At 44.9% G+C, this 25,633-nt stretch overlaps 2 protein-coding genes across 5 annotated transcripts; one reads left to right on the forward strand and one right to left on the reverse strand.

Moving 5' to 3' along the window:
* The first annotated feature begins 122 nt into the window (after positions 1-122).
* LOC115198306 (uncharacterized) lies at positions 123-3,145 on the forward strand. 3 transcript variants are annotated; one of them, XM_029760186.1, is made up of 5 exons: positions 123-359; positions 616-775; positions 1,028-1,116; positions 1,928-2,245; positions 2,423-3,145. In XM_029760186.1, the coding sequence occupies exons 1-5, from the start codon at positions 324-326 to the stop codon at positions 2,960-2,962; spliced, it is 1,143 nt and encodes a 380-aa protein (XP_029616046.1). In that variant the 5' UTR covers positions 123-323; the 3' UTR covers positions 2,963-3,145. The 3 variants fall into 3 exon arrangements, with proteins under 3 accessions (XP_029616046.1, XP_029616047.1, XP_029616048.1); XM_029760187.1 differs by having other exon boundaries at positions 616-739; XM_029760188.1 differs by lacking the exon at positions 123-359 and adding an exon at positions 404-516.
* Positions 3,146-3,196: 51 nt separating this feature from the next.
* On the reverse strand, positions 3,197-25,362 carry arhgef15b (Rho guanine nucleotide exchange factor 15b). Of its 2 annotated transcripts, none has more exons than XM_029760183.1 (16): positions 24,083-25,362; positions 20,063-20,632; positions 13,534-14,508; positions 13,360-13,414; positions 12,680-12,741; positions 10,623-10,894; positions 10,198-10,358; positions 8,310-8,462; positions 7,975-8,104; positions 7,761-7,835; positions 6,201-6,293; positions 5,887-6,041; positions 5,503-5,670; positions 5,169-5,254; positions 4,885-4,989; positions 3,197-4,546 (listed from the first exon to the last, which is right to left on the reverse strand). In XM_029760183.1, exons 2-16 carry the CDS (start codon positions 20,526-20,528, stop codon positions 4,383-4,385), a joined length of 3,120 nt encoding a protein of 1,039 aa, XP_029616043.1. In that variant the 5' UTR covers positions 20,529-20,632; positions 24,083-25,362; the 3' UTR covers positions 3,197-4,382. The 2 variants fall into 2 exon arrangements, with proteins under 2 accessions (XP_029616043.1, XP_029616044.1); XM_029760184.1 differs by lacking the exon at positions 24,083-25,362 and adding an exon at positions 21,508-21,527.
* Positions 25,363-25,633: the final 271 nt, after the last annotated feature.

Raw genomic sequence — 25,633 nt, forward strand, 5'->3', positions numbered from 1 at the left:
GTAGGTTTAATGTATTCAGATGTAGCCTATACATATATTATTCAATCAGAGACGAATCATTACTCCCTGATATGGCCAGCAGGTGGCGCCATGCTCATTTACCAAATGTCAATGCGCATCAATTGTCTATGACGCCTGTGGTTCAATCAACAACAAAACTTGTGCGAACATGTTTTCGTACCTTAAGAGCTTATTGCTAATTCATTAGAAATAGTTGAAGCTTCCGAAACAGTTTTATTAGCTTATTTTATTTGTGCATTGATCGTTGCTGGTCCTTTCAGATTATATTTGTTGTAGTGAAATAGAAAAGTTGTTGCAGCGATATGAGCGACAGACATGGAAGTTCTGCAAAGTTCAATGTGAGTTTTCCAAAATTATAGCCTACTGATACAGAAGTAACAATTTAGTAGATTTGGAACAACACACTACAATTGAATTGCGAGGTAGTAGCCTACAATAATAAGCATGAGCTGAGTAAATGGAGACGACACAAAAACATGACCATCGTCTAGACGGGTGTGTTTGCTGTTTGACAATTATGCTCGAAATGAGATAATCAGCAGCCAATACCTTTGTCTTATTCCAATATCTGTGTTGTCTTTCCTCCAACAACAGAGCCCAAGGCAGGTGGTCCTTCCTCCATTCTCCAACAGGACCCTTCACCATCCCTCCTTCCTTCCCCTGTACATGGCAGCCATGGGCTCGGCCCAGTACCCCAGGAGACCCCACCAACAGCCAGGTGAGGACAGGACAGGTGCACCACCACCCCTCTCAGGTGCCAATGTAGCTCTTGGACCCTCTGCTAACTTTTGACCTTTAGGGATTTGGTACATATTAGCCAGGGTTCAAATTACACATTTACTTTTGGGGTTGACTTGGAAATAGTAGGGCTGTGTTTTTTTTTTTAACTCTCATCATTTGTTTAATGTTCATCAACACTTTTGACCCCAGAATCACGATTTTTAAGACCAGCCTCCCAAATGAGTCAAGGCCGATATTTGTTTATTGGACAATTTTCCCCCATCAGTTCCAGTTATGACTCCCTCTGAGTTCTTCTACACGGACCCCACCATGCCACGGGGACAACGGGTACCGAACATCGTGACCGAGTTGCAGGTGAGAGCATCATTCGTCATAATCCATCTCATCAATTATGCAGTCATATGCCTTAATTGCAGATAACTGTAGTGTGCTAGATGCCAACAGAAAGAGAGGGAAAGAGAGAGTACACCCCCAAAACCATCCCCCGTGTATTGATTAAAATCATAAAGCACAACCTATTAAATGCCCCTTTCAGTGGGGTTATCCAGCTTACTAGAGATTAGTGGGGAATATTAGGGGTCATGGTGGGAGTGGGCCGTCTCTATGGCCTTGGGAGGCGACTGGGATCCTGTTGGGGGCTTGTTCAGAGATTAAAGGGGGATCAGACAGACTGGGGGAGTGTAATTAGATTGCCTCCCTCTAGTCAGACAGGGCGAGTGGGGGAGGAAAGAAATTGGGACGGTAGAACAGTGTAGAGGTCATTTAGTTTGTTTTGGTGTGGAAGTGAGATGTGGTTAGAACCGAAGGAAGATCCTCTGTTTTCACTGCTGCTGGTGGTGTAGAAACGCTTACATTCGTTGAAGGTAGTCATGAGCAGAACTTATCACAAATGAAACTTGAAATGAAGCAGTTTCTCATTTACATTTTTGTAATTTAGCATACGCTCTAATCCAGACTTACAGTAGTGAGTGCATACATTTAGACTTTTTTTGTACTGGTCCCCAGTGGGAATCGAACCCACAACCCTGGCGCTACCAACTGAGCTACATAGGACTCCGCTATTTACGCTATGCACTGGATATACAACAGACCACTTGTGTATTTTGCACACAAAAGCAGTAACTGCACATGAACCATACTCCTCCCTTCTTACCCTCCACGGCAGGTTTTTGAGTGCTTCCAACTCAACACCCCTCGCCCCATCATGTCCTTTTGCCCTGCACCCCCCGTCAGACCTGACCCCTTCAGAACACAAGCCCACCCTACCAGAGACCTGGGTGGCCACACCTGGAGGAGGGACCCTCCCCATCTGCCCATCACCCCCAGGCTGAGGCCCCTCGCACCCAGGCCCAGAGAGAGGGGACGGAGTCAGGCTGTGATCCAGCTAAGCCTGGAGGAGGATCAGGCTATAACCAACCTACTGAAGCTCCATCACCAAAAGCCTGCCCATCCAGAGGTCACTACTGCCGTCATCTCCACCCAGGTAAATAAGGAAGTAGGATGAAATGTACCTCTAGTAGCTGATCTAAGGTCAGCGTTAGGTTTTCCTCCTGAAGGACTGGGGTAGTAATCTGATCCTAGATCTGTGTTTATGGGCAACTTTTTGTGATGCTGTAAAGATACAAAAGAAATTCCTAATAATATACAATCTTACTAACAGGTGGCTTGTCCTGAAGGGACATCACCAGTTGATCACACCTCAACCCTTAGCCAGCTATCAGTGGGTCAGTCCATTCCCACCACCAAACCATCTCCAGCTGACGAGATGGGGCTCTTTCATAGAGAGGACCAGCTCTTTGTGTTGGCCATCTTGGAGCCCCAACATCAGAACCAGCCCAGACTGAGGTCTGATGTGGAGCTGGAGGCAGCGAACGCATTGCTCACTATGGATGAGGAGTCGGTCAGTCTGATGGATGATGAAGGGCCCTGGAACCAGACTCAGACCCTGGACAGGCCTTCTAACAGAAGCCCTGAGAATCTACATCTTCAGTACTTCTCACCCGAAGAGTGTGATGGTGATACAGTGCTATTAGAAGACGATGAAAGCTGCCTATCCCCAGAAGCTTTGCCTCCAATGACCAGTATTTGGGATGCGGTGGCTCTGAGAAATGGGACTGTCACAGAGTCTGAGGGGATGGCTGTGGATGCCCTGTTAATACTGGGTGACCTCACAACCCCATGTTGTCCTCATTTCAGTTAGTCATCCACAAATGTGCGCAACATATGACAGTTAATCTCAGGTTCAATTCGAGAAAACAAAACTGTAATTGAAGACCTTTTTACAAGTTAAGTGTGCCCCACACAGTTTAATTAACCACTGCATTTTCCTATGTGCCTTTTTGTATTTTGTTACTTGCCAAATAGTTAATAAATATTATATTCATATTTCAGACTAAAGTCAATCTTATTTGATCTGTTGAAAAAAACACTCCCATTGAAAAACATGATAGCGTTTTAATAAGAACACTACAGTCTTTAACCAGAGTAAACCCACTCACTCAAACAAACGGTATGGAATGTGGTTTTAACCAATCAGCATTCAGTATTAGACCCACCCGTTGTATAAAGAAGTAATAGAGACCTGTTGATATCATAACAGTATGGCTTCACTAGAGCTCCATGTTACCAATATTACTACTGTACATCACGAACAACCAGGTTTTGTGGTCTTGACATTATGTTTGCCACTTAGCTATGACTTTTTTCTTTGTGTCCAAAAATGGCAGTCAAATGTATTCAATCCTGTAGTGACGACGATACAACAGCTGTAGGACTTGTGCTTCTTGCACAATCCATTGGAAGGCACTTCAGAGTTTGATCTATACTTGATATACCCCCTGATACATGATGCGTGCAAACTGGTATGGTATACCTGACTGACATTGATGCAGGGGAACTTTTCAACTGGGGCTTTCCTATGGCAGTGTGTGGGGTTAGGTGCAGGTTCGCACACACACAAACATACACTCTCACTCATACTATACGCTCACTCAAAAACATACTCAACATTAAAGAGAGGAGTCCATTTTTGTTTGCCTGTAATAAATTATTACATCATCCTTCTCCTCCCATATTTTTCATTTCCTGGTTCTTTAAAGTTCCCTAAAAAAACACATTCCCCCATAACTTCCAACAAATGAGTAATTTGTACAAAATGAAAACATGCTAATTGCATGATATGATAACGTAGGGTTTTCACAAACAATGAATTCAGCATGTTCTGCCCCATTCATTTTCAACGAGGGCACGCAGAGAAATGTGTTGGAAACCGCGGGAAGGTGAACGGGCGAGAACCCTGCTAGTGGACAGGTAGAAGAAAATAAAAAAACGAGCTCTGCTCTACTTTATGCAAATGTCAAGTGAAGCGTTGTCAAGAGGCGCCGCCTCTAGTCAAAACCCACAGTAAGATAGCTGTAGATATGAGATTTCTGAGGAGCGCTAAGAGTTATTCAGGAGAGCATGCAGGGCAGGCACTGGTTCACTCTCCCCTATCCAGTTAAATGTTCTAGCGACATTCTGTCAACGTTCAAATGACGTTCTCCTGATGTTCTGTCACCATTAAGGTGACCTTAAGGGTGGTCTTTACTATTCTGGAATGGTCCCTTGACGTTCCGTCAACATTACGGAAGGGTCTTGACCTTGGTGACGATGCTGGCGGCCTGAATGACCCGGTAGCGCTCTCGAAGGTTCCGTCGCCGCACATGCTCGTTGGTGATCTCTAAAACGTTCTCCACGGGGAACCAACCCTTCTGTCCGTCAGAGAGACGGATCCCTTCGTACAAACCTGGAGAGATGGAGGGAACGAGGGAGGGGAAAGGAGGTGGAGAATGAAGGCGAAGAAGAGGGATGGGTGAATGCAGGGGGGAGATAGGATGTTTACATATAAATCATGCAAAATAACATTCACAAATCAATCTTCTACAGTATAGAGGTTAAGGTAGGTTAAAGGGTTGAATTAGAAATTTCGGGACAACAGAGTTGGGAAAAAGAAGTGGGTTAATTGGATTGGTTATTACAGTGTTATTAGTAAAGACCGGAACATTTCTGGATTTGTAAAATAAAGTGCTACCCAGTTTCCTAACTAACCACTTGACAGGTCATTATTGTCCTGCCAGGTCTTACCCTCGTTGGTCTTGCGCACCACGTTGATGATCTCCGTGGGTTCCAGGGTGAGCTCATCGGCCTGCTGAGCAACGTACTGCTCCACACACTGCACCTGAGGACAGTCTGAGGACAAAGACACAACAGTAAATATCAACAAACCATACAAATACAAACCACAAAGTGTGTCCATGTACTTACAATAAGGCAAACGGAGACTAATCGGGTGTGTGGATGGTTGAATTTGGCAACTAGCTCAGTCACTAATGGCTTCCTAACTGCGGCTAGCTAACCCATTCACTCACCCCAGTCATCATAGATGACCTCCTCCTGATCTCCATCATGGTTACCAGGGTTAGGGAACGCTGCTATCCACCTGTGCAGGTCAGACCTGTGCAGGTCAGGTGGAAAGAAACGCGAGAAGGAGAAAGAGAGAATGGACTTGTGAAACAGACCATAGAGTGTGAATAGACTTAGTGCCTCTGCTTTGTTAGCACACGTGACCACCCTCCCGAAGCGCTTTACCAGTAGGCGTCACCGAAAAGTTAACTATTCGGTGGTGCAAGTGGGGACACTTCAGGCTGTGGAGTAAGTTTCACACATCCCCATGTGCTCCATATCACACAGTGTTCCACTCACTGTGACGGGGCCTTCATCAGCCTCTCCATCATGCGTCCCTGGTGGTTCTCCAGTAGAGTCAGACAGAAACAGTGTTCATAGCTAGGGCTCAGGGCCTGGTCCTCTCTTATTGGCTGAACCTGGACCAGGGAACGGTGGGCGTGGTCCATCACCACGAAACGCTCCGAACTAATGGATATAAGAGGAGGCACCAATCACATTGAAGGGCTGGGACGGTAAGATGAGTCATAGACTGTATGAGTGTAGAACATGTGAATGTAGAGCCACCCTCTATATTCCAGCATGACATGTGTTATACATTACTTGTGAAGCATTTATAAAAGGCCTTATGAAGGTTTTGTGAAGGCTTCATAAAGCCTTATGAACACCATAAGGGGGACTCACCCCTTCTTGGTGGCGATGATGAGCAGGTCGTTGAAGAGGAAGAGGTAGACAGGGGTGAACTTGGGACGCAGGTTGAAGAGGGTGCCCCCTTTGGCCATCTCCTGTACCTCCCCACGCTTCTCCAGGAAACGGGTTTGGGAGATGATGGGGATGGCCTGATAGAGAGGCGGGGAAGGTTAGAGGGAGAGAAACAGGGGGAGGAAGAGAGAGAGAAGAGGGGAGAAATGTATACGAATCAAGCAGAAAGAGATCGGCTCATATTGTATTTGGGTGGTCTAATAACTAAATGACTGACTGACTGATTCATTGATTACCTTGAGCTTGTCAAACTCCAGCGTCTTGGAGAGGTGGATCAGCTCCTCCACCTGTTTCATCTTCCCCACTTGGGTGTTGCACTCCTCTATGATCTGAGAGAGAGAGAGGAAGAGCGAAAGGGAAAAAAAGAGAAATTGTATGAGACAAAGAACAAAGAGACTGAATGAAAACAGTAGATCAGAGACACCTTGGCTGCCCCTTTCACTTTTCCTCTCAGACAGACAAGAGAAATAATCCTCATAGCCCTTCTCTAATTTCACGAAAATCCCCATTCCTGGCTATCACAAGTGTATCAAGTTCTTCTCTTTTTCAAGAGGATCCCTCCCTTCTTGAATAACACTAGCTAGCACAGCAGCGACCGGCAGCCCAGGTAACACATACTGTAACATCCCCTTGAACCATATGTTTCTTAGAGCATGGTTATTTTGCAAACAACATTCACACCATGTTCTGGGAATGGTGCAGGATACCCAGCTAGCACATAACGTTCTGAGAACCATATGTTTCATAGGTGGGAATTTCAGTACTTCAGCATAACATTTTCAACAAGTCTCATGGTTCTAAATAAAGTAATGTCCTCAGAACGTTAAGAAACAAAGTTCTTCTGTGGGAATGTCAGTACTTCAGCATAACGTTTTCCTCATGGTTCTATTTAAAGTCGTGTTCTCAGAACATTAAGAAAACTTTCCATAAAAACTATAATAAAATATTAGCATCATTCAAAGAACATTCTAAGAATGTTATTTAAAAACATATACATTCTGTTCTCAGCATCAACAAAACTCTCTCTATCCTTGATCTCGTTAACTGTGTTAATGAGTGCTTGTTTCTTTTTAAATGGGGTTTGTTTGAATAGACTTAAATGAACAGCTTTATATGAATAAAAAGAAAAATGGAATGCTTCCTCCATCCTGGTGGCACAGTGTACCAATTCCATGGATAGTGGACAGAAGATCATAGGTTTGAATCTCACTGACGCCGTGCCAGAGTAAAACAAAAAATAAACGTGTTAGCATGATTAATTCCTAAGCAAATTAATTTACATGTGACCTATCTGTGCTTGGAGTTCAAAACAGTTAACCCAAACTAGGCTAGCAGTGTTATTAAAAGTGTTATTCCAGGAAAACTTTCAGGGAACCATAGTAAAATGTTCTCAGAACCTCCCTGCAACCTAAAAATGTAAGTTCCCAGAACAGGCTAAATTTTCACCTCCGTTCTCAGAACGTTTAAAAAACATTCTGTTTTTACCAGTCAGGAAATGTATGACTTTGTTCCCAGAACCAATGGGACAACTTCCAAGGAACCAAATATGCTAGCTGGGAGTCCTCATCTCTTATCTGTCTCTTCTGCACTTTGTCAGATTGTCATTGGCTGCAGTGACACTGAGTCACTCTCTCTGTCCTCTCACAATAGGATATCCTTTATCCCACACAATAGACCAGGGGACTGACGCCATTGTTCCATATTCCAGAACGGTGTGGAACAGTGCTTTAGAATGGAACAATCGGAATGTCTGTGGGCAGGCAGACGGCTGGTTGGAAACAGGAGAGGAGTGTTACCTTGGAAACAGAGTCCAGGGCCTTGGAGGCGGTCTGTTCCTCTGTAGTCTGCTCCTTTGTTCTTTTCAGGATGTTCTGATGAACAAAAGCAACAATAAGCCATGTTACACAATACAAACAAACGATGATCTGGATTCAAGGCAAAAAAATCTAATAGTCATATGGTTTCATGCTTTTCATTGTGATAGAAAACACTTCCCATGATACCGCTCACCTCGATGAGCATCTTAATGCGTGTGATTCGTTGGAAGGGCAGCAGCAAGAAGGACATGAATGGCAGCCGCTGGCACTGAGGAGACTCCTGCAGACGGGTGATGACCGTGGCAAACGCCACATTGGTTTTCCTGTGGAGACACCCATTATTCAGTGTCCCATCTTTCTCTAGTTTGCTGGGTAAATGATCAGACCAAGATGCCTCTGTCAACATTCCCAAAATCAGGAAATCCGGGAATTCTCTGATCTGGATTTCTGGAACATCTGGGAATTTGGGGGAAATTACCAGGATTTTGCAACCCTACCTCTGAGGTCTAGCAATAGACCCATACTTACATGAGGGATGTGTAGGTCTTTTCTTGGTAGATCTGGTTGCGGACGTAGTCGATGTAGGCCGGGAAATTGTGCTGTGCGTGGTAGTGGATGATGTCACAGATGTCGGAGAACACCAGACCTTCATCCATACGGTCCTCCAGGTCCTTCAAAAATCTAATGGGTCGAAAGGGCAAAGGTTATGGTTTATTAAAAAGGTCCAATGCAGCCGTTTCTTTTCATATCAATATTACATCATTTCTGGATAACAACTATGTACCTTACTGTATTAGATTTCCATTAAAATGGGAAGAAAAAAAAATTCAACAAAGAATTTTGCTAGGGGGTTGTCTTAGTGGGGAGGGGGAAACTAAAAACTAGCTGTTATTGGCAGAGAGGTTTGGAACTATTTTGTTATTGGTCTATTAACCAATTTATCACATGGTGATATCACCATGGAAAGCCGAAACTCATGCCCATGCAAACTTGCCGATTAGAAGGTCTTGTGTAGATTGCATTTTTAACCAGCAACTATCAGGAAATAACTCGAGCACGGTTTCCATCCAATTGGTGACAGATTTTCATGTGAATATTCTAAAATCTGCATAAAAACTATAGCCCACCAGAGATGCGTTTCCATCAAATTCACTTGTTGCGTGATGACTTACTGCACATAAAAATAACTTTTGCGGTTAAATTCCCATGTACCGGATAAAAAAAATACAAGTTAATTGGGCCTTCATTGCATATGATGGTTTTGACACAAAAATGTTGCGTTATATAGCTAATGTGCCCACGATGGTATTGACACGTGTGCCTTAGCCAAAAGCTTGCAGATGCAGTGCTGGTATAGCCTAGATGATGAGATTATTATGGATAAAAGAGCAAGATTATTTGTCAAACGGCAGCCAAGCATCGATCATCATGTCACCAGAATACGCACGTGTTGTAGGCATAGCAGCCATTTATTTGTAGGCTGGTCTTCTAGAATGTATATGCGCCAAAAGGAATTAAAAATGTATTCTAAAGATAAGGGCCACCTGTTAGTGAGTGGCTGCAATTGCCAAATGTAGTTTTCAATCAATAAAATTGACGTAGTGAAAGTCAGAATCAAGGGGGTTGAGTAATATATTCACAAAATGTCTCCATAGATAATATGTTTAATGTGATTAGACTGGCAATTTGTCTTTCAAGGTCATGCAAGATCATACAACAAAATGAAACACACAAACATATGATCCCCCTTCCTTCTCTTTGACATAAACTAAGCTACATAGTGATGGATTTCTACAAAAGCAACACCCAGGGGTGGCAACGCCCAGGGGTGATGGTTGATACTGAACACAAGACTGCTTGTGTTCAGTATAAACATTGTGCACGGGCTGCATAGGAGCCACTATGCTACTACGCAAAGGACCAAAAAGGGGACGTTACACTCTCTACAGGTGTAAACGTGGGGTAAAACACAGCCTCCTTGTTACATGTCACGTCAAGGATAAAGCAGTGGCCTGTGGCTATGGTGGTCACTGTTGTGCTGAGGTAGGGTCTGCACTCTGCACACATTATAGCTTTCCTACAACCAGGATTGTTCTGATCTAACATGATCAATTGCCCTGATCTAATGGGATCAAGTGGATCCATTCGGACATGATTGATTTCTTGTTTCTGATTATTTGTGTACTTGTTTGACATTCTACTGCACTGTTAGGAGCTTCGTGCGGCACCGGCTATAACATCTGTATGATAAACCAATAAACTTTTATTTGATTTGTCATGATCTAACGGTATTAGTTGTTCAGATCTAACGGTATAAATCTATCAATCTGTATCAGATGCTATTCCTTATTTCCTTCCTTCCTCTGACTCCCAACTGTTAGCTGAGTGTCCCTTTACTCCTCTCTCTCCCTCTTACCTCTCGCTGACCTCCCGGACTCGCAGGACATTGGAGAAGAGGGTCTTCCTGTCCCGGATGATCAGCGCTTCGTCCAGATCCCGGGAATCCAGGAAGTGTTCTGTGAGAACTCTTAGGGAACGCAGGTACGACGCTTCCGATGTCAACACCTCAAACATACTCTGAGTGAAGAGAGGGAATGGTATGGTGAATTCATACATTTTATTCATACATTCAAACCATAATTGAATATCACCATCAGATTGGAGTATTTCCTACTGATGATTCTATAAAAAAACAGAATCTTCGAAAACCTGAACACTTGCTCTTCCCTCACTAGGGGATTCCATCTTAATACATGACAACGTCCATTCAACTCTTCCTTTCTCTTTTATTGCTGAATTGCCTCTCCCTACCCCCGTCTCCTCTTTCCCTCTCTTCCTCACCTCCTGATACTTGCACTGTTCAGGGCTGAGGGTCTCCAGCACCCCACTGTCCCGTACTCCTGGTATGTCCTGCCACAGGGTGCTCTGGCCCGGGGTGGGCAATGGAATAGTACCACTGCCCACCGCCCCCACGCCACCCGACCCCATGCCACCACGGCGGGTGGTCCAGTCCATGTGGTAGTCGGCGCTAGTCTTGCTGATGTTGCGGCACACCGTCTGGCGCCGGATCTCCTTGGTGATGACAGTGGCGCGGTACGTCTGGTACAGAGGCTCTAAGGGGGTCACAGAGGGGTCAAAGGGCAAACAATCTCTTAATACAAATAGATTAGGTATTAATATGTGGGGTATTACTCTATGGGTGACCCTCAAACAATGATGACATACCAAACATGTTCTGTTTATTTTACACCTACATTTGCATGTCACCTGTCACCGGATTCCGCAGTGTCTGATATTTTGGGTGTGTTATGCTTGTGTCAGGTAAACTTACTATCCTGCAGTCTGGACTCCCAGTCAATATAGGATCCTCTCCTGGTAACCTTACCGTCCTACAGTCTGGACTCCCAGTCAATATAGGATCCTCTCCTGGTAACCTTACCGTCCTACAGTCTGGACTCCCAGTTAATATAGGATCCTCTCCTGGTAACCTTACCGTCCTACAGTCTGGACTCCCAGTTAATATAGGATCTTCTCCTGGTAACCTTACCGTCCTACAGTCTGGACTCCCAGTTAATATAGGATCCTCTCCTGGTAACCTTACCGTCCTACAGTCTGGACTCCCAGTCAATATAGGATCCTCTCCTGGTAACCTTACCGTCCTGCAGTCTGGACTCCCAGTCAATATAGGATCCTCTCCTGGTAACCTTACCGTCCTACAGTCTGGACTCCCAGTCAATATAGGATCCTCTCCTGGTAACCTTACCGTCCTACAGTCTGGACTCCCAGTCAATATAGGATCCTCTCCTGGTAACCTTACCGTCCTACAGTCTGGACTCCCAGTCAATATAGGATCCTCTCCTGGTAACTTTACCGTCCTGCAGTCTGGACTCCCAGTCAATATAGGATCCTCTCCTGGTAACCTTACCGTCCTGCAGTCTGGACTCCCAGTCAATATAGGATCCTCTCCTGGTAACCTTACCGTCCTACAGTCTGGACTCCCAGTCAATATAGGATCCTCTCCTGGTAACCTTACCGTCCTGCAGTCTGGACTCCCAGTCAATATAGGATCCTCTCCTGGTAACCTTACCGTCCTAGCAGTCTGGACTCCCAGTCAATATAGGATCCTCTCCTGGTAACCTTACCGTCCTGCAGTCTGGACTCCCAGTCAATATAGGATCCTCTCCTGGTAACCTTACCGTCCTGCAGTCTGGACTCCCAGTCAATATAGGATCCTCTCCTGGTAACCTTACCGTCCTGCAGTCTGGACTCCCAGTCAATATAGGATCCTCTCCTGGTAACCTTACCGTCCTGCAGTCTGGACTCCCAGTCAATATAGGATCCTCTCCTGGTAACCTTACCGTCCTGCAGTCTGGACTCCCAGTCAATATAGGATCCTCTCCTGGTAACCTTACCGTCCTGCAGTCTGGACTCCCAGTCAATATAGGATCCTCTCCTGGTAACCTTACCGTCCTGCAGTCTGGACTCCCAGTCAATATAGGATCCTCTCCTGGTAACCTTACCGTCCTGCAGTCTGGACTCCCAGTCAATATAGGATCCTCTCCTGGTAACCTTACCGTCCTGCAGTCTGGACTCCCAGTCAATATAGGATCCTCTCCTGGTAACCTTACCGTCCTGCAGTCTGGACTCCCAGTCAATATAGGATCCTCTCCTGGTAACCTACCCGTCCTGCAGTCTGGACTCCCAGTCAATATAGGATCCTCTCCTGGTAACCTTACCGTCCTGCAGTCTGGACTCCCAGTCAATATAGGATCCTCTCCTGGTAACCTTACCGTCCTGCAGTCTGGACTCCCAGTCAATATAGGATCCTCTCCTGGTAACCTTACCGTCCTGCAGTCTGGACTCCCAGTCAATATAGGATCCTCTCCTGGTAACCTTACCGTCCTGCAGTCTGGACTCCCAGTCAATATAGGATCCTCTCCTGGGTGGGGCTACAGGCATACTGGGACAGGAAAGAAGGGCAGGGTGTTAGATAACTGACTAAGCTGGGAAAGTGTTAATTAGTGAAACATAGGCCCGGTTCTAACCCTTTGGAGGCAAAAGAAACGCACACCTTTTTAGGCGAGGTGCTGGCTATCGGAGCAGAACACGTGAAAAAGAAAAGGAGAGCTGCACACTCTAGGAGCTCAGATGCAATAATTGAATAACAACGTTTCTCATCAGCGTATAATGACAAATACTGCGGGTCACTCGTTTATATAGTTTGAAAGGACACACAGGTGTCTGTAATCATGGCCGGCTGTGGCTTGATTTAATTGGTTGATTTACAGATATCAATAGAACATCTAAAAAAAGCATGAATGGAGAATATATGATCATAGATACAACTTGGCTACATGCATCCTTCTTCCTTTCCTTCCTTCCTTCCTTCCTGAGGTAATCACTGATATGTGATTGGATAAATGATACCCTATCACCTTCATTGATCCAACCCACACTGATCTGTGGTAACTTACAGGAAGGGAGGAAGGAAGATTTTCAACAGGGCCAAAACAAAGACATATGAGATGAGAGTAGAAGAGGAAAGATTGACGTCACCAGAAGAGAGATAAGAGCTTACCAGTCTTCCTCTGTGTCCTCCTTCTCTCCTTTAGTGCGTCCATCCTCCTCTTGTTCTAAAGGGAAACACAAAAGAATGAACAATATACCCTTCCTTTTATATTGTATATATCTGACCTCTCACTAGAAAAGATGCTAGAAAACAGGTTTATTGCATGTTTACTTTTATACCAACCTTTTATAGCTTGGTTGATGGAATGGCCGGAGATGTTACTGAGTCTCCTGTCGTCCCTGCCCGTCTTGGAGGGCTGAGGTGGGGGGACTCTGTGTGGCAGCAGGGGGCTGGTGGGGGGTGGAGGGGCCACCCGGTGGGGTACTATTGGGCTGGAGGAATGGTTGGGGGATGAGGGGTGCAGGAAGCGCCACTCCTCCGCGGTCGGCTGAGGTAAGGCAATACCCCCCCTGTGAACGGGCGTTAGGTTGTGGCCAGGTGTTTTGGACTTGTCCTGGGAAAGGGGTACCCGAGGTGGGATGGCCGGAGGGGCGTCCTCAGTAGTCTGAGTTTGGGATGGGTCCGAATCGGACTGGATCGAAGTGTTTTCCTCCGAGTTGCTGGAGGACAGTTTTGACCAACGGACCGGTTTCTGAATGTCCAGTTCTTGACAGATCTTTCTGGGTGTTGGCTCCACCATTAGTAGAGTAGCTTCATATATAGAGTCCTCCTCCTCTATGGAGGCATTCAAATGGCTTGGGGGAGATTGGGTTCTTTTAGGGGGGATGGGGGGTGACTGGGAGCGTTTTAGGGCCAAGGAGGCCAGAATGACCTGGGATCCTGGGTCTGACCTTCTCCGGTTCCCTTTAGCTATCATCACATCCAGAACCTGGTTAAACTTTGCCTTCTTGAATCTCTGCCCCGCTCGTTCCTCACTCAACAATCTGCTCCCCCCCTCCTCCTCCTCCTCATCCCCTGCCTCGCTCTCCCCCTCCTTTCCTCTCTCCTCCTCCTCTGTTTCCTCTTCCAGAACAATCTCCTCCTCCTCTTCTTCCTCGTTGATGGGAACCCATATCAGCATCATGCCGGGCCGGTGGAGGTGGCACACACAACTGCAGTCCTGGTCGCAGCATGGGCTAAAGGGCATGCCTGAACCGTGCTCCGGCTCAACTTCCACTCCTCCAATCAGCTGAAGCTCTACCTCTTTTCCGTCAGGTGCTGGGGGAGAGGGAGGGACACAGAGTTAGATGGTTTGGGAGGCCATAACATATCACTAACATAACCCATCCCTTTTTATATCCACTGCCCCCTTTTTGCTTACATGTTTGCAGTAACAGGAAATGAATAAAGCATCAGAAAGACAAGTTTTTTTGTGTTGTTTTGTTTGGCTTTTATGTTACCAAGAACTTTGGGATTACTTACTCCATTCCAGGCCTGTATTGACCCTTGAACCTTGGCAGACTTAGACCCTCTATGGAGTTCACTGATCATTGTGGTTGCTTCCTGTCTAGTCTGGTCCTGTGATAACAGGACATATCACTTTCACTGTGTGTGTGTCTTTCTGTATCCTGATTGACCTCAGTTTTCTAAGGAAAGGTAAACATTAAGCCATAGGCATTAAAGACAAACTGGACTGTCCAGTCAGCACAAGTGCTATGCAAATAGAGGAAGTCTCCAGTGCCTTGACAGTAAAGATTGATGAGGTAAAAGCTGTCTGATGTGCATGCCATAAAATATTTATGGAAATGGAATGAACATCAGTCAAATCATGTGTGCATGAGAGTGTGTGTGTGTGTGTGTGTGTGTGTGTGTGTGTGTGTGTGTGTGTGTGTGTGTGTGTGTGTGTGTGTGTGTCTGTGAGAGAGAGAGCTTGCGTGTTTGCAAGCGAGAGAGAAACTTCACTGTTTTAGCCAAATTAACATGCAACCTTCCTATTTTGATAACACTTTCAATAGTTGCACCTACTTTCATGATTATTTTTTTGCTTTGTCACATAAACTTGGAAGTATTCTTGTTGTTTAGCCTGATGAACGTTTAATACTAACAGGAAACAGGCAAAACTATTTATTTGTGTTTATCTATTTTGATATTTGTTTGTTCTTTTCTGCAGTCAGAAATGCTACTAGTTCCTGTTCCTTGTTTTTCTTGCAGTTTTGGACAGGAACCCTCTCGCTTTCTCTCAGACAGCTCTCATTTCAGCTCTCCCCCTCTTTCTTTCTCTACCACTCTTCTAGATTTCTACTCAGCCTCTTCCTCTCTTTGCCATTCACTCACACACATACATGCACGCACAAGCACACGGACGGACGGACAGACTCCTGCATGGGATATGTTTATTTTTTTTCCTTTACTTAACCAGGTTAGTCTCATTGACGAGGTAGAAGCTGTCTGATGAGCATGCCATAAAATGCTCATCAATCGTGATCTGAGTTACTCCACCTCAAGAATTCAATTTGGAAAATTGCTCGGCAATTTGGAGCTCCTTAAACTTGACCCCAAAAAAACATCTGGGTCAGATGGTTGCTGCCCCTATCATCGCCAAGCCCATCTCTGCTCTTTTTAACCTGTCTCTCCTCTCTGGGGAAGTTCCCATTGCTTGGAAGGCAGCTACGTGCGTCCTTTAGTTAAAGGGGGAGATCAAGCTGATCCTAACTGCTATAGGCCAATTTCTATCTTTCCCTGTTCATCAAAAGTGTTGGAAAAACTTGTCAATCAACTGACTGGCTTTCTTGATGTCTATAGTATTCTCTCGGGTACGCAATCTGGTTTCCGGTCAGGTTGTGAATGTGTCACTGCAACCTTAAAAGGTCCTAAATGATGTCACCATTGCCCTTGATTCTAAGCAATGTTGTGCTGCTATTTTTTATTGACTTGGCCAAAGCTTTGATACGGTAGACCATTCCATTCTTGTGGGCTGGTTAAGGAGTATTGATGTCTCTGAGGGGTCTTTGGCCTGGTTTGCTAACTACCTCCCTCAAAGAGTGCAGTGTATAAAGTCAGAACATCTGCTGTCTCAGCCACTGCCTGTCACCAAGGGAGTACCCCAAGGCTCGATCGTAGGTCCCACACTCTCCTCAATTTACATCAACAACATAGCTCAAGCAGTAGGAAGCTCTCTCATCCATTTATATATATATATTTTTTTTTACTTTTTACCCCTTTTTCCTCCCCAATTTTGTGGTATCCAATCGGTAGTTACAGTCTTGTCTCATCGCTGCAACTCCCATACGGACGGTGGGCCAATTGTGCACCACCCCATGGGTCTCCCAGTTGCGGCCGGCTACGACAGAGCCTGGACTCGAACCGGGATCTCTAGTGGCACAGCTAGACCACTGCGCCACTCGGGAGGCCCCTATCATCCATTTATATGCAGATGATACATTCTTATACTCAGCTGGCCCCTCCCCGGATGTAATGTTAAACGCTCTACAACAAAGCTTTTTTAGTGTCCAACAAGCTTTCTCTGCCCTTAACCTTGTTCTGAACACCTCCAAAACAAAGGTCATGTGGTTTGGTAAGAAGAATGTGTGATTACTACCTCTGAGGGTTTGATTACTACCTCTGAGGGTTTAGAGCTTAAGGTAGTCACCTCATACAAGTACTTGGGAGTATGGCTAGATGGTACACCGTCCTTCTCTCAACACATATCAAAGCTGCAGGCTAAGGTTAAATCTAGACTTGGTTTCATCTATCGTAATCACTCCTCTTTCACCCCAGCTGCCAAACTAACCCAGATTCAGATGACTATCCTACCCATGCTAGACTACGGAGACGTAATTTATAGATCGGCAGGTAAGGGTGCTCTCGAGCGGCTAGATGTTCTTTACCATTCGGCCATCAGATTTGCCACCAATGTTCCTTATAGGACACAACACTGCACTCTATACTACTGTGTAAAACTGGTCATCTCTGTACACTATACCCGTCGCAATTTTGAAAATGGCACAGACAGAGAGGACTGCCATGCTTCTGCTTTGAGAGACTAGTCAAGGATCATATCAGTCAAGGATCATATCACCTCTACCTTATCTGACACCCTAGACCCACTTCAATTTGCTTACCGCCCCAATAGATCCACAGACAATGCAATCGCCATCGCACTGCCCCATCCCATCTGTACAAGAGGAATACCTATGTAAGAATGCTGTTTATTGACTATAGCTCAGCATTCAACACCATAGTACCCTCCAAGCTCATCATTAAGCTTGTGTTCTTGGGTCTAAACCCCGCCCTGTGCAACTGGGTCCTGGACTTCCTGACGGGCCGCCCCCCAGGTGGTGTAGGTAGGAAAAAACACCTCCACTCCGCTGATACTCAACACTGGGGCCCCACAAGGATGCGTGCTCAGCCTCCTCCTGTACTCCTTGTTAACCCATGACTGCATGGCCTCGCACGCCTCCAACCACCCTATCCACATCGACAGGACCGCAGTGGAGAAGGTAGAAAGCTTCAAGTTCCTCGACGTACACATCACTGACAAACTGAAATGGCCCACCCACACTGACAGAGTGATAAAGAAGGAGCAACAGCACCTCTTCAACCTTAGGAGGCTGAAGACATTTGGCTTGGCACCTAAAACCCTCAAACTTTTACAGATGCACAATTGGGAGCATCCTGTCACGCTGTGTCACCGCCTGGTACGGCAACTGCACCGCCCACAACCGCAGGGCTCTCCAGAGGGTGGTGCAGTCTGCCCAACGCAACACCAGCGGCAAACTACCTGCCCTCCAGGACACCTACAGAACCCAATGTCACAGGAAGTCCAAAAAGATAATTGAGGACAACAACCACCCGAGCCTCTACCTGTTCACCCCGCTATCATCCAGAAAGCGAGGTCAGTACAGGTGCATCAAAGCTGGGACAGAGAGACTGATATATACTGTATTCTATCCTATTCAACTGTAACTATGTCTATGTCGCTCTGACGTTGCTCACCCAATATTTATATATTCTTCATTCCTTTACTTTAGATTTGTGTGTATTTTTGTGAAATCGTTTGATATTACTGCACTGTTGGAGCAAGAAACACAAGCATTTCGCTACACCCGCAATAACATCTGCTAAACACGTGTATGTGACAAATAAAATTTGATTTGAAGACCCACTGGTTGATGCTTATTTATAAAACCTTCTTAGGCCTCACTCCCCCCTATCTGAGATACCTACTGCAGCCCTCATCCTGCCAATCACATTCTGTTAAAGGTCCCCAAAGCACACACACATCCCTGGGTCGCGCCTCTTTTTAGTTTGCTGCAGCTAGCGACTGGAACGAGCTGCAAAAAACACTCAAACTGGACCGTTTTATCTCCATCTCTTCATTCAAAGACTCAATAATGGACATGCTTACTGACAGCTGTGGCTGCTTCGTGTGATGCATTATTGTCTCTACCTTATGGCCCTTTGTGCTGTTGTCTGTGCCCATTAATGTTTGTACCATGTTTTGTGCTGCTACCATGTTGTGCTGCTGCCATGTTGTGTTGCTACCATGCTGTGTTTTCATGTGTTTCTGCCATGCTATGTTGTCGTCTAAGGTCTCTCTTGTCGTTATGTGTGTTTTGTCCTATATTTTTATTTTATTTTTAATCCCAGCCCCCGTCCCCACAGGAGGCCTTTTGCCTCTTGGTAGGCCGTCAGTGTAAATAAGAATTTGTTCTTAACTGACTTTCCTAGTTCAATAAAGGTTAAATAAATATACAACTAAAAGAAATTGAGATAAAACACAATTCAAGGGAAACCGGTTTACCTACACAGGTGCGCTGACGGAACCGGTTCCTGTCTGTTGGCGTAGTTGTTTTGTCTCTAGGTAAAGGGAAAACGTGTCTCCCTCTAGGCCTCAGGAATGAGGCAACACAGCTGAGCACACCTGAGCACAGATTCCGCTCACAAAGGAACATACCGCGCATACTGCACTCGCATGTGGCATGCATATAGGTGACTTTTGCTGCGTATGGTATCAAACTGGCAAAGAACCGTGTAGAGGTACATGAAACATGTCAACGTTTGTAACACTCAAATAACGAACTGATTTGTTTCTTAACCTGCCACCCTAGGGCTAGCTTGTTGGGTTGGGCTGGAACTACTGTTAATGCTTCCTGATGATTAGGTCATGTGTTACTGTTGGCAACACTTGATTAACGGGCATCCGTGGGAAAGCAAACCTGTAAAAAGACAGTTAATTTTGTTGCTCTGTCTGCATTGCTTGCCTTGTAGATAGCTAGGCTACATTGCTAATCATAACAAATGATCAGTCCCTATCATAACATAGTTTTTCGAGAGGATATTAACACTGATTCATGAATTGATCAATCGATATACTGACTGTCTGGGTCCAAAATCTGTCTTGCCTACTACTTACTAAAACTACATACTGTGTACGAATCGTACTACATACTATTTAGAATGTACTGTTTAGTAAAAACGAATACAGTAAGCAACAAATATCAGCATACTAGTCTCATCCTACTGAGAATGTGTCATCTAATACACAGTTGTGTTGATTCCCTCCATTCCTTCATTTTGGTACAGAGCATCCCCTCAGCTGATTATCAGCTGTTGTCATGACGACTCTCTTCCTCAATATTGTGCAGTGAATTCTACTAGATGAAAAGCAGAAATTAGTATGACATCCTGGCATTTAAAGTATACTACATTTTAAAAATGTCATATACTATAAAACAGATTTTCTGCATACCTAAAATGCCTACTATTTAGAACGCAAGTACAGATATTTCAGACACGGCCACTGACTGGTTTCATTAAAAACAAACTCTACCTGATCGACTGACTGGGATGCCAGTCCCCTCCTCTCCTCCAGGGGTGTCCCTCTTGGCCTGGTCGCTCTGCTGCCGCAGGATCCGGCTCCTCTTCATGGGCAGTGGAGGGGCCTGGTCTGGACTCGCAGACTGCTGGATGGAGGCCCGGGATGGTTTGGGCTTGACCGTGGGGGCCCTCCTGGGCCCTCGGGTCCGGAGAGGAGGTTTGATGGTGGTGCCATTGGCAGTTGGTGTAGCATATCGTCTGGTGGTAGGTGTAGTCTCTGGGTGGCTGAACTTGCTCACAATGCTCTTGACTTTACCTCCGGAATTGCTGCCTGTGCTGCCCCTCTCCCCGAGTTGGGAGGGGGTGGAGGGGGATCCGTTGGAGGGAGGGGGTTTCCTAGAGATGGGGGGCCGGGGTTTTGCCTCCGGTTTGGGGGGTAAGGGGGACGTGGGGCGTATGGAAGGTTCCGGGACGGACATATTGGAGAGTGGTCTGTATTTCCGGGAGTATTCCAATCTGAGCCCTGACCTGTCAGGAGGTCAGGCTTTCAGGTCAAAGGTCAGTTTGGGTGTGTCATTTTCACCTGGAGAGGACAAAGACAGAGAGAGAGGGAGACTGAATACAGCAAGTCTGAATGAGGACAGTCTGACAGAGACTAGTTTCACACTACTAGTGTCATTATACTGTTTTATGTTCTCAGGTCTAATATGCGATAATACAACCATTATAAGTATTTAATATGACAGTAATAAAACTTCACACACATCATAAAACACAGCGCATCCATTAGCAATCAAATCCAAATATTTGAAATGAGTTCTCTGAGCTATGATGCTGCATTAAAGATCCCTAAGACAGGAATGGTAACTTTGTCCTGGTGACAGAGAGGACTGGAACTTTGGACTGGAAGGAGGAGACACACCTTCGAAGACATACAGCTAACCACAGATGAGGAACCATGAATCCAGTCAATTCAGGAAGTGCCATGTAAAAATGGATAGCTAACAGTACCTCCTATACATACAGTACAGTGCACTGATCATTTGTCTACAGCATAAACAGAAAATATGAGTTACAGTTAAACACATATTGCAAGCATGCCCCATAGAATAATAATTATTCGGTTTCCAACTAGGAAAACAGGTTACGTAATGAGTTTCCCAACAGGAAGCTCAACAATAACAGAGCAAATCTCCTTAATGCTTTATGCCAGAGTCCATTCAGACATTTCAAGCTTGTTAATGAACAACAGCAAAGTAACGGAGAGAGAGAGAGAGACAGAGAGAAAGGCAGAGAGAGAATTATATTTGGAGGAGAATGAGGAGGGAGATAATGAAAAGATTGGAAACAGGGAAATTACTGTACCGTTTTAAAATGGATCATGTTGTCAAATCAAAATGTATTCATCACATGCTTTGTAAACAACAGGTATAGACTAACAGTGAAATGTTGACTTACTTACGGGCCCTTCCCAACAATACAGAGCGAAAGGCATCCAACCTTGTGGTTGGATGCCAAGCAGTTGCTGCATCACCGCTTGGTATGGCCAATCAAGATGTCCTCAATGGTGCAGCTGTAGAACCTTTTGAGGATCTGAGGGTCCATACCAAATCTTTTCAGCCTCCTGAGGGAAAGAGGCATTGTTGTGCCCACTTCATGACTGTGTTGGTATGTTTGGACCATGATAGATCCTTAATGATGTGGACACCGAGGAACTTGAAGCTCTCGACCCGCTCCACTACAGCCCTGTCGATGTGAATGCGGGCGTGCTCGGCCCAAAATGTCCTGTAGTCCACGATAGGCTCATTTGTCTTGCTGACTGGGAGAGGTTGTTGTCCTGGCGCCACACTGCCAGGTCTCTTGCCTATAGGCTGTTTCATTGTCGTCGTGATCAGGCCTACCACCGTTGTGTCGTTGGCAAACTTGATGATGTTGGAGTTGTGCGCGGCCACGCAGTACTGGGTGAACAGGGAGTACATGAGGGAACGAAGAACGCACCCCTGAGGGGCCACCCGTGTTGAGGGTCAGCGTGGCAAATGTGTCGTTGACTACCCTCACCCCCTGAGGGCGTCCTGTCAGGAAGTACAGGATCTGCAGCGGGAGGTGTTCAGTCCCAGTGTCCTTAGCTAAGTGATGAGCTTGGAGGGCACTGTGGTGTTGAACGCCGAGCTGTCGCCAATGAAAAGCATTCTCACATAGGTGTTCCTTTTGAACAAGTGGGAAACTGCGGGTGTGGAGTGCAATAGAGATTGCACCATCTGTGGATCTGTTGGGCCGGTATGTGAATTGGAGTCACGCGCTTGGACCAATAAAAAGATAACACACTGTGAAGACATTACAGTCCCATGCGTCAATGCACTCTGAAGCAATCGTTACCGCGCGTGGTAAGTTACAGTAAGAACCCCTTTATCTCAGCGAGACATGATCAAATGTAACCCTGTAAGAATTTAAGTCATAAGCACAATGTGAATGCTTGCTAAGGGTGTGTGCACCGCAGACATTCTGAACAGATGATCAGGCATCCCATCTGACACTCTGTACGAGCTCGGTACATGACATTCAATACCCTTCATTCGTTACATTCCCTCCATTCATACAAAACAGCTGAGGGAAGTGTACCTCCTTCTCTAGTTCCCTTCTTTCTAAAACAAAAAAAAGGGGAAAAAGTTGATGTCATGAACAAACTATTCATTTCATTGCGAGGTCATTCAAAAACAGACACTAAAACAGCAGGTAGATAGCCACAGCTCTTGCCGTATTAAACCAAAAGAGAGATTAGGTTAGTCACCATACCAATACTCATCCCCCTATACAGCAAGGCTTCTCTATAGGGAGGTTATCGCATCGCTCTCTGTAACTGTAGAAATGAGATCATACATCTGTACAGATTCCAGTGGCACACCTGTATCCATATTTCTGCATGAAGGATTGCCTATGGCACACTTTCACACTTGACTCAAAAAACCCAGAGACTCCTTCAGCACATAACACCAACTTAGACTTGTTAACGACTTTCAACTTGATGCGTCAGTGTGGGTAAATTCTGGTTCCAGTTTTAGCCTCAGGTTTTGATTAACAATGTAAGTTCGGGTGGCTGCTTGTTGATAGTGAGCATCCACAAAGAACTGATAGACAATACAGTATGCATTATGTCTCCTTAAGTGTACACCCCTCTGCCTGTCTATGACCAACCATCAGTATGGATAACTATTGTACACCCTTGCTTATTGACCTGTTTCAGTCAATAGCAGCATTCTTCTGTGTTTCAGGCAGGCAGGCTACATGCTATCATGTCTAGGTCACTAGGCCAGTCTTTCACTCTGTCAAAACGTTCAGCCATTGCATCTCTCAATCAATCCTGGAGAGCCCCAGCGTGCACCGGCCCACTCAGTTTTTTAAGATTGATTTTCATTGTGTTATCCATCCAGTTTGGCAGTCCAGCTGACGATCCTAAGTGCTTTAGAAGACCTCCATCCATTAACCACAGGCATGCTGTGTGTGTGTGTGTGTGTGTGTGTGTGTGTGTGTGTGTGTGTGTGTGTGTGTGTGTGTGTGTGTGTGTGTGTGTGTGTGTGTGTGTGTATGCATGTATATGGCCATCTGCTCTTAAGTGTCACAGGACGGGGGCTTTAGGAAGAGAAATCTAGAGCACTGGACACAGCGTCTTGGGAAGAACTGACAATAGCCATTATAAACAATATCGTCTCTCTGTCTGTTTGTCGGGAAGAGCGGAAAAAGGTGTGTCTTGACAGGAAACACACACACAAACAAACACTGCCTTGTAGTTGCATTTTTACACCCCAAAAAATATTCATATTCATGTTTCAAACCTTTAAGTTTATGAACATTTTAAATTAATGAAACACTGTAAAAGAAAAACATATATACTGTGTTGGACCATGTATGCAATAAAAGCTTGCAATCTGAATTAAAGTGCCACAAATGTAACTACATTTGATATGTCAATTGATTTTGTCAAACTACTGTCAAAATCGTAGGCAGCCAGACAGTGAATGAAGTGCATGCTACTCACCAGTAGATTCGCATCCACGTCCGTAAACAATCATCCAACGACAATCCAGTTCATGTAAAATTGTTGCCTTGCCAAAACCCCTGTCAACGATTATAAATCGTCCTCCTCCGATTAAAAAAACAAGTATATTTAATCAGTCGCGGCTACACTAGATGATGCATCAACTTCACTAATTCCACAAAAATGGGAAATCCATCAAATACAACGTAGTCTAAACATACACCATAATAATAACACAACGAACTATAGTGTTTTCTGAGTATTCTTTATTGTTTCGCTGTAGATCCTAGTATGCGGTTCGGGAGCGATTTCATCATTGCCAGTTCTTTGTTTCCTGCTTGCGTTCGCGTGCGTGGGCCTGCCGGTGTGGGGTTGTGCCCCCCCCCCGAGATTTCTCCACCCTCTCTTTCCTCTGTCTCCCTCTCATCTCACACAACACAAACTGAACACAACTCGCTCTTTCAATAGAGTAAACATCCTTTCAAAACAACACACTGGTGGAGAGATATTATAATAGAAGTGCTCGAGCAGCATTTTCAGGAATTACTAAATAGCCTAACTCCTTTTAAACAGCCCTACTTTTTTATAATATTGATCTTCTCTTTATTTTTGTATGACTATAGGTCTCTTATTGCCATAATTCAGAATTGCATAGACGCAGATGATTTACTGTGTAACGCTTATTCATTTCCTTCCATGCAGGTGCACAAATTGACAGGTGCTCAAGAGGGAGTTCCTTGTGAGAGTCTGTCTCTTGTCCCGCCCCTCGACATTGCCTTTAGCCACGATTAATTTTTTGGTTTGTTTACTACTCTCTTCTAGCGACAATTTTTGGAACAATTCAATAATCTGGAGTCTGTAGAAACGTTTACACTGTATTTCTGACTATCATATCATACTCATAATAATCTACTGGGTTATAGTCCAGTCTTGGTTATTCTATGATTTTTTTTTATTTTAATAGCCATTACATTTGTTATGGTCACACTTTAAAAATTGAAACCATGTTTTCCAAATATTACAGTGTTATTAATTTATGCAGTTTGTGTTTAAAATAAAAGACGGTTTACCATGAATGAGAAGTAGATCCGGTCACTTACGTAGCAATCTGAAAAAGCGCCTTATTTTCAGAATGTGGAGGCAAAGCATCTCTTCATAAAGTGCTGTGGGATTTGTGCATTTTCCTAATCATAAATAATTTGATCACATACATTGTATATGCAATGGATAATTAATGAATGGAGAGAGAAAATGCAATACGTAGCCTAGTACGTATGTAACGCATTTTTTCCATTGCATAGAATAAAATACGTAGTTAGGCAGAGAAGGCTCTATTTAACTAGCGTAGCTACTCCTGCCGCGAGAAGATACTGCGGCTTTTCAGTGGTGAGGGAGTGATGTTTACTTTGGGTTGACGTTGTGTGCGTGAAAGGACAAATCTAAACGGCATTCTTGGGACGTCCCAACTCTGACGTCAACACTTTGAAGTTGCCATTTAAAACGGTTACGTTAGGGTTACGGTTCAATTGGTTATTTAAGCAATAAAGCCCG

The sequence above is a fragment of the Salmo trutta genome, chromosome 8 (genome assembly GCF_901001165.1).
Source record: "Salmo trutta chromosome 8, fSalTru1.1, whole genome shotgun sequence".
NCBI lineage: Eukaryota > Metazoa > Chordata > Actinopteri > Salmoniformes > Salmonidae > Salmo > Salmo trutta.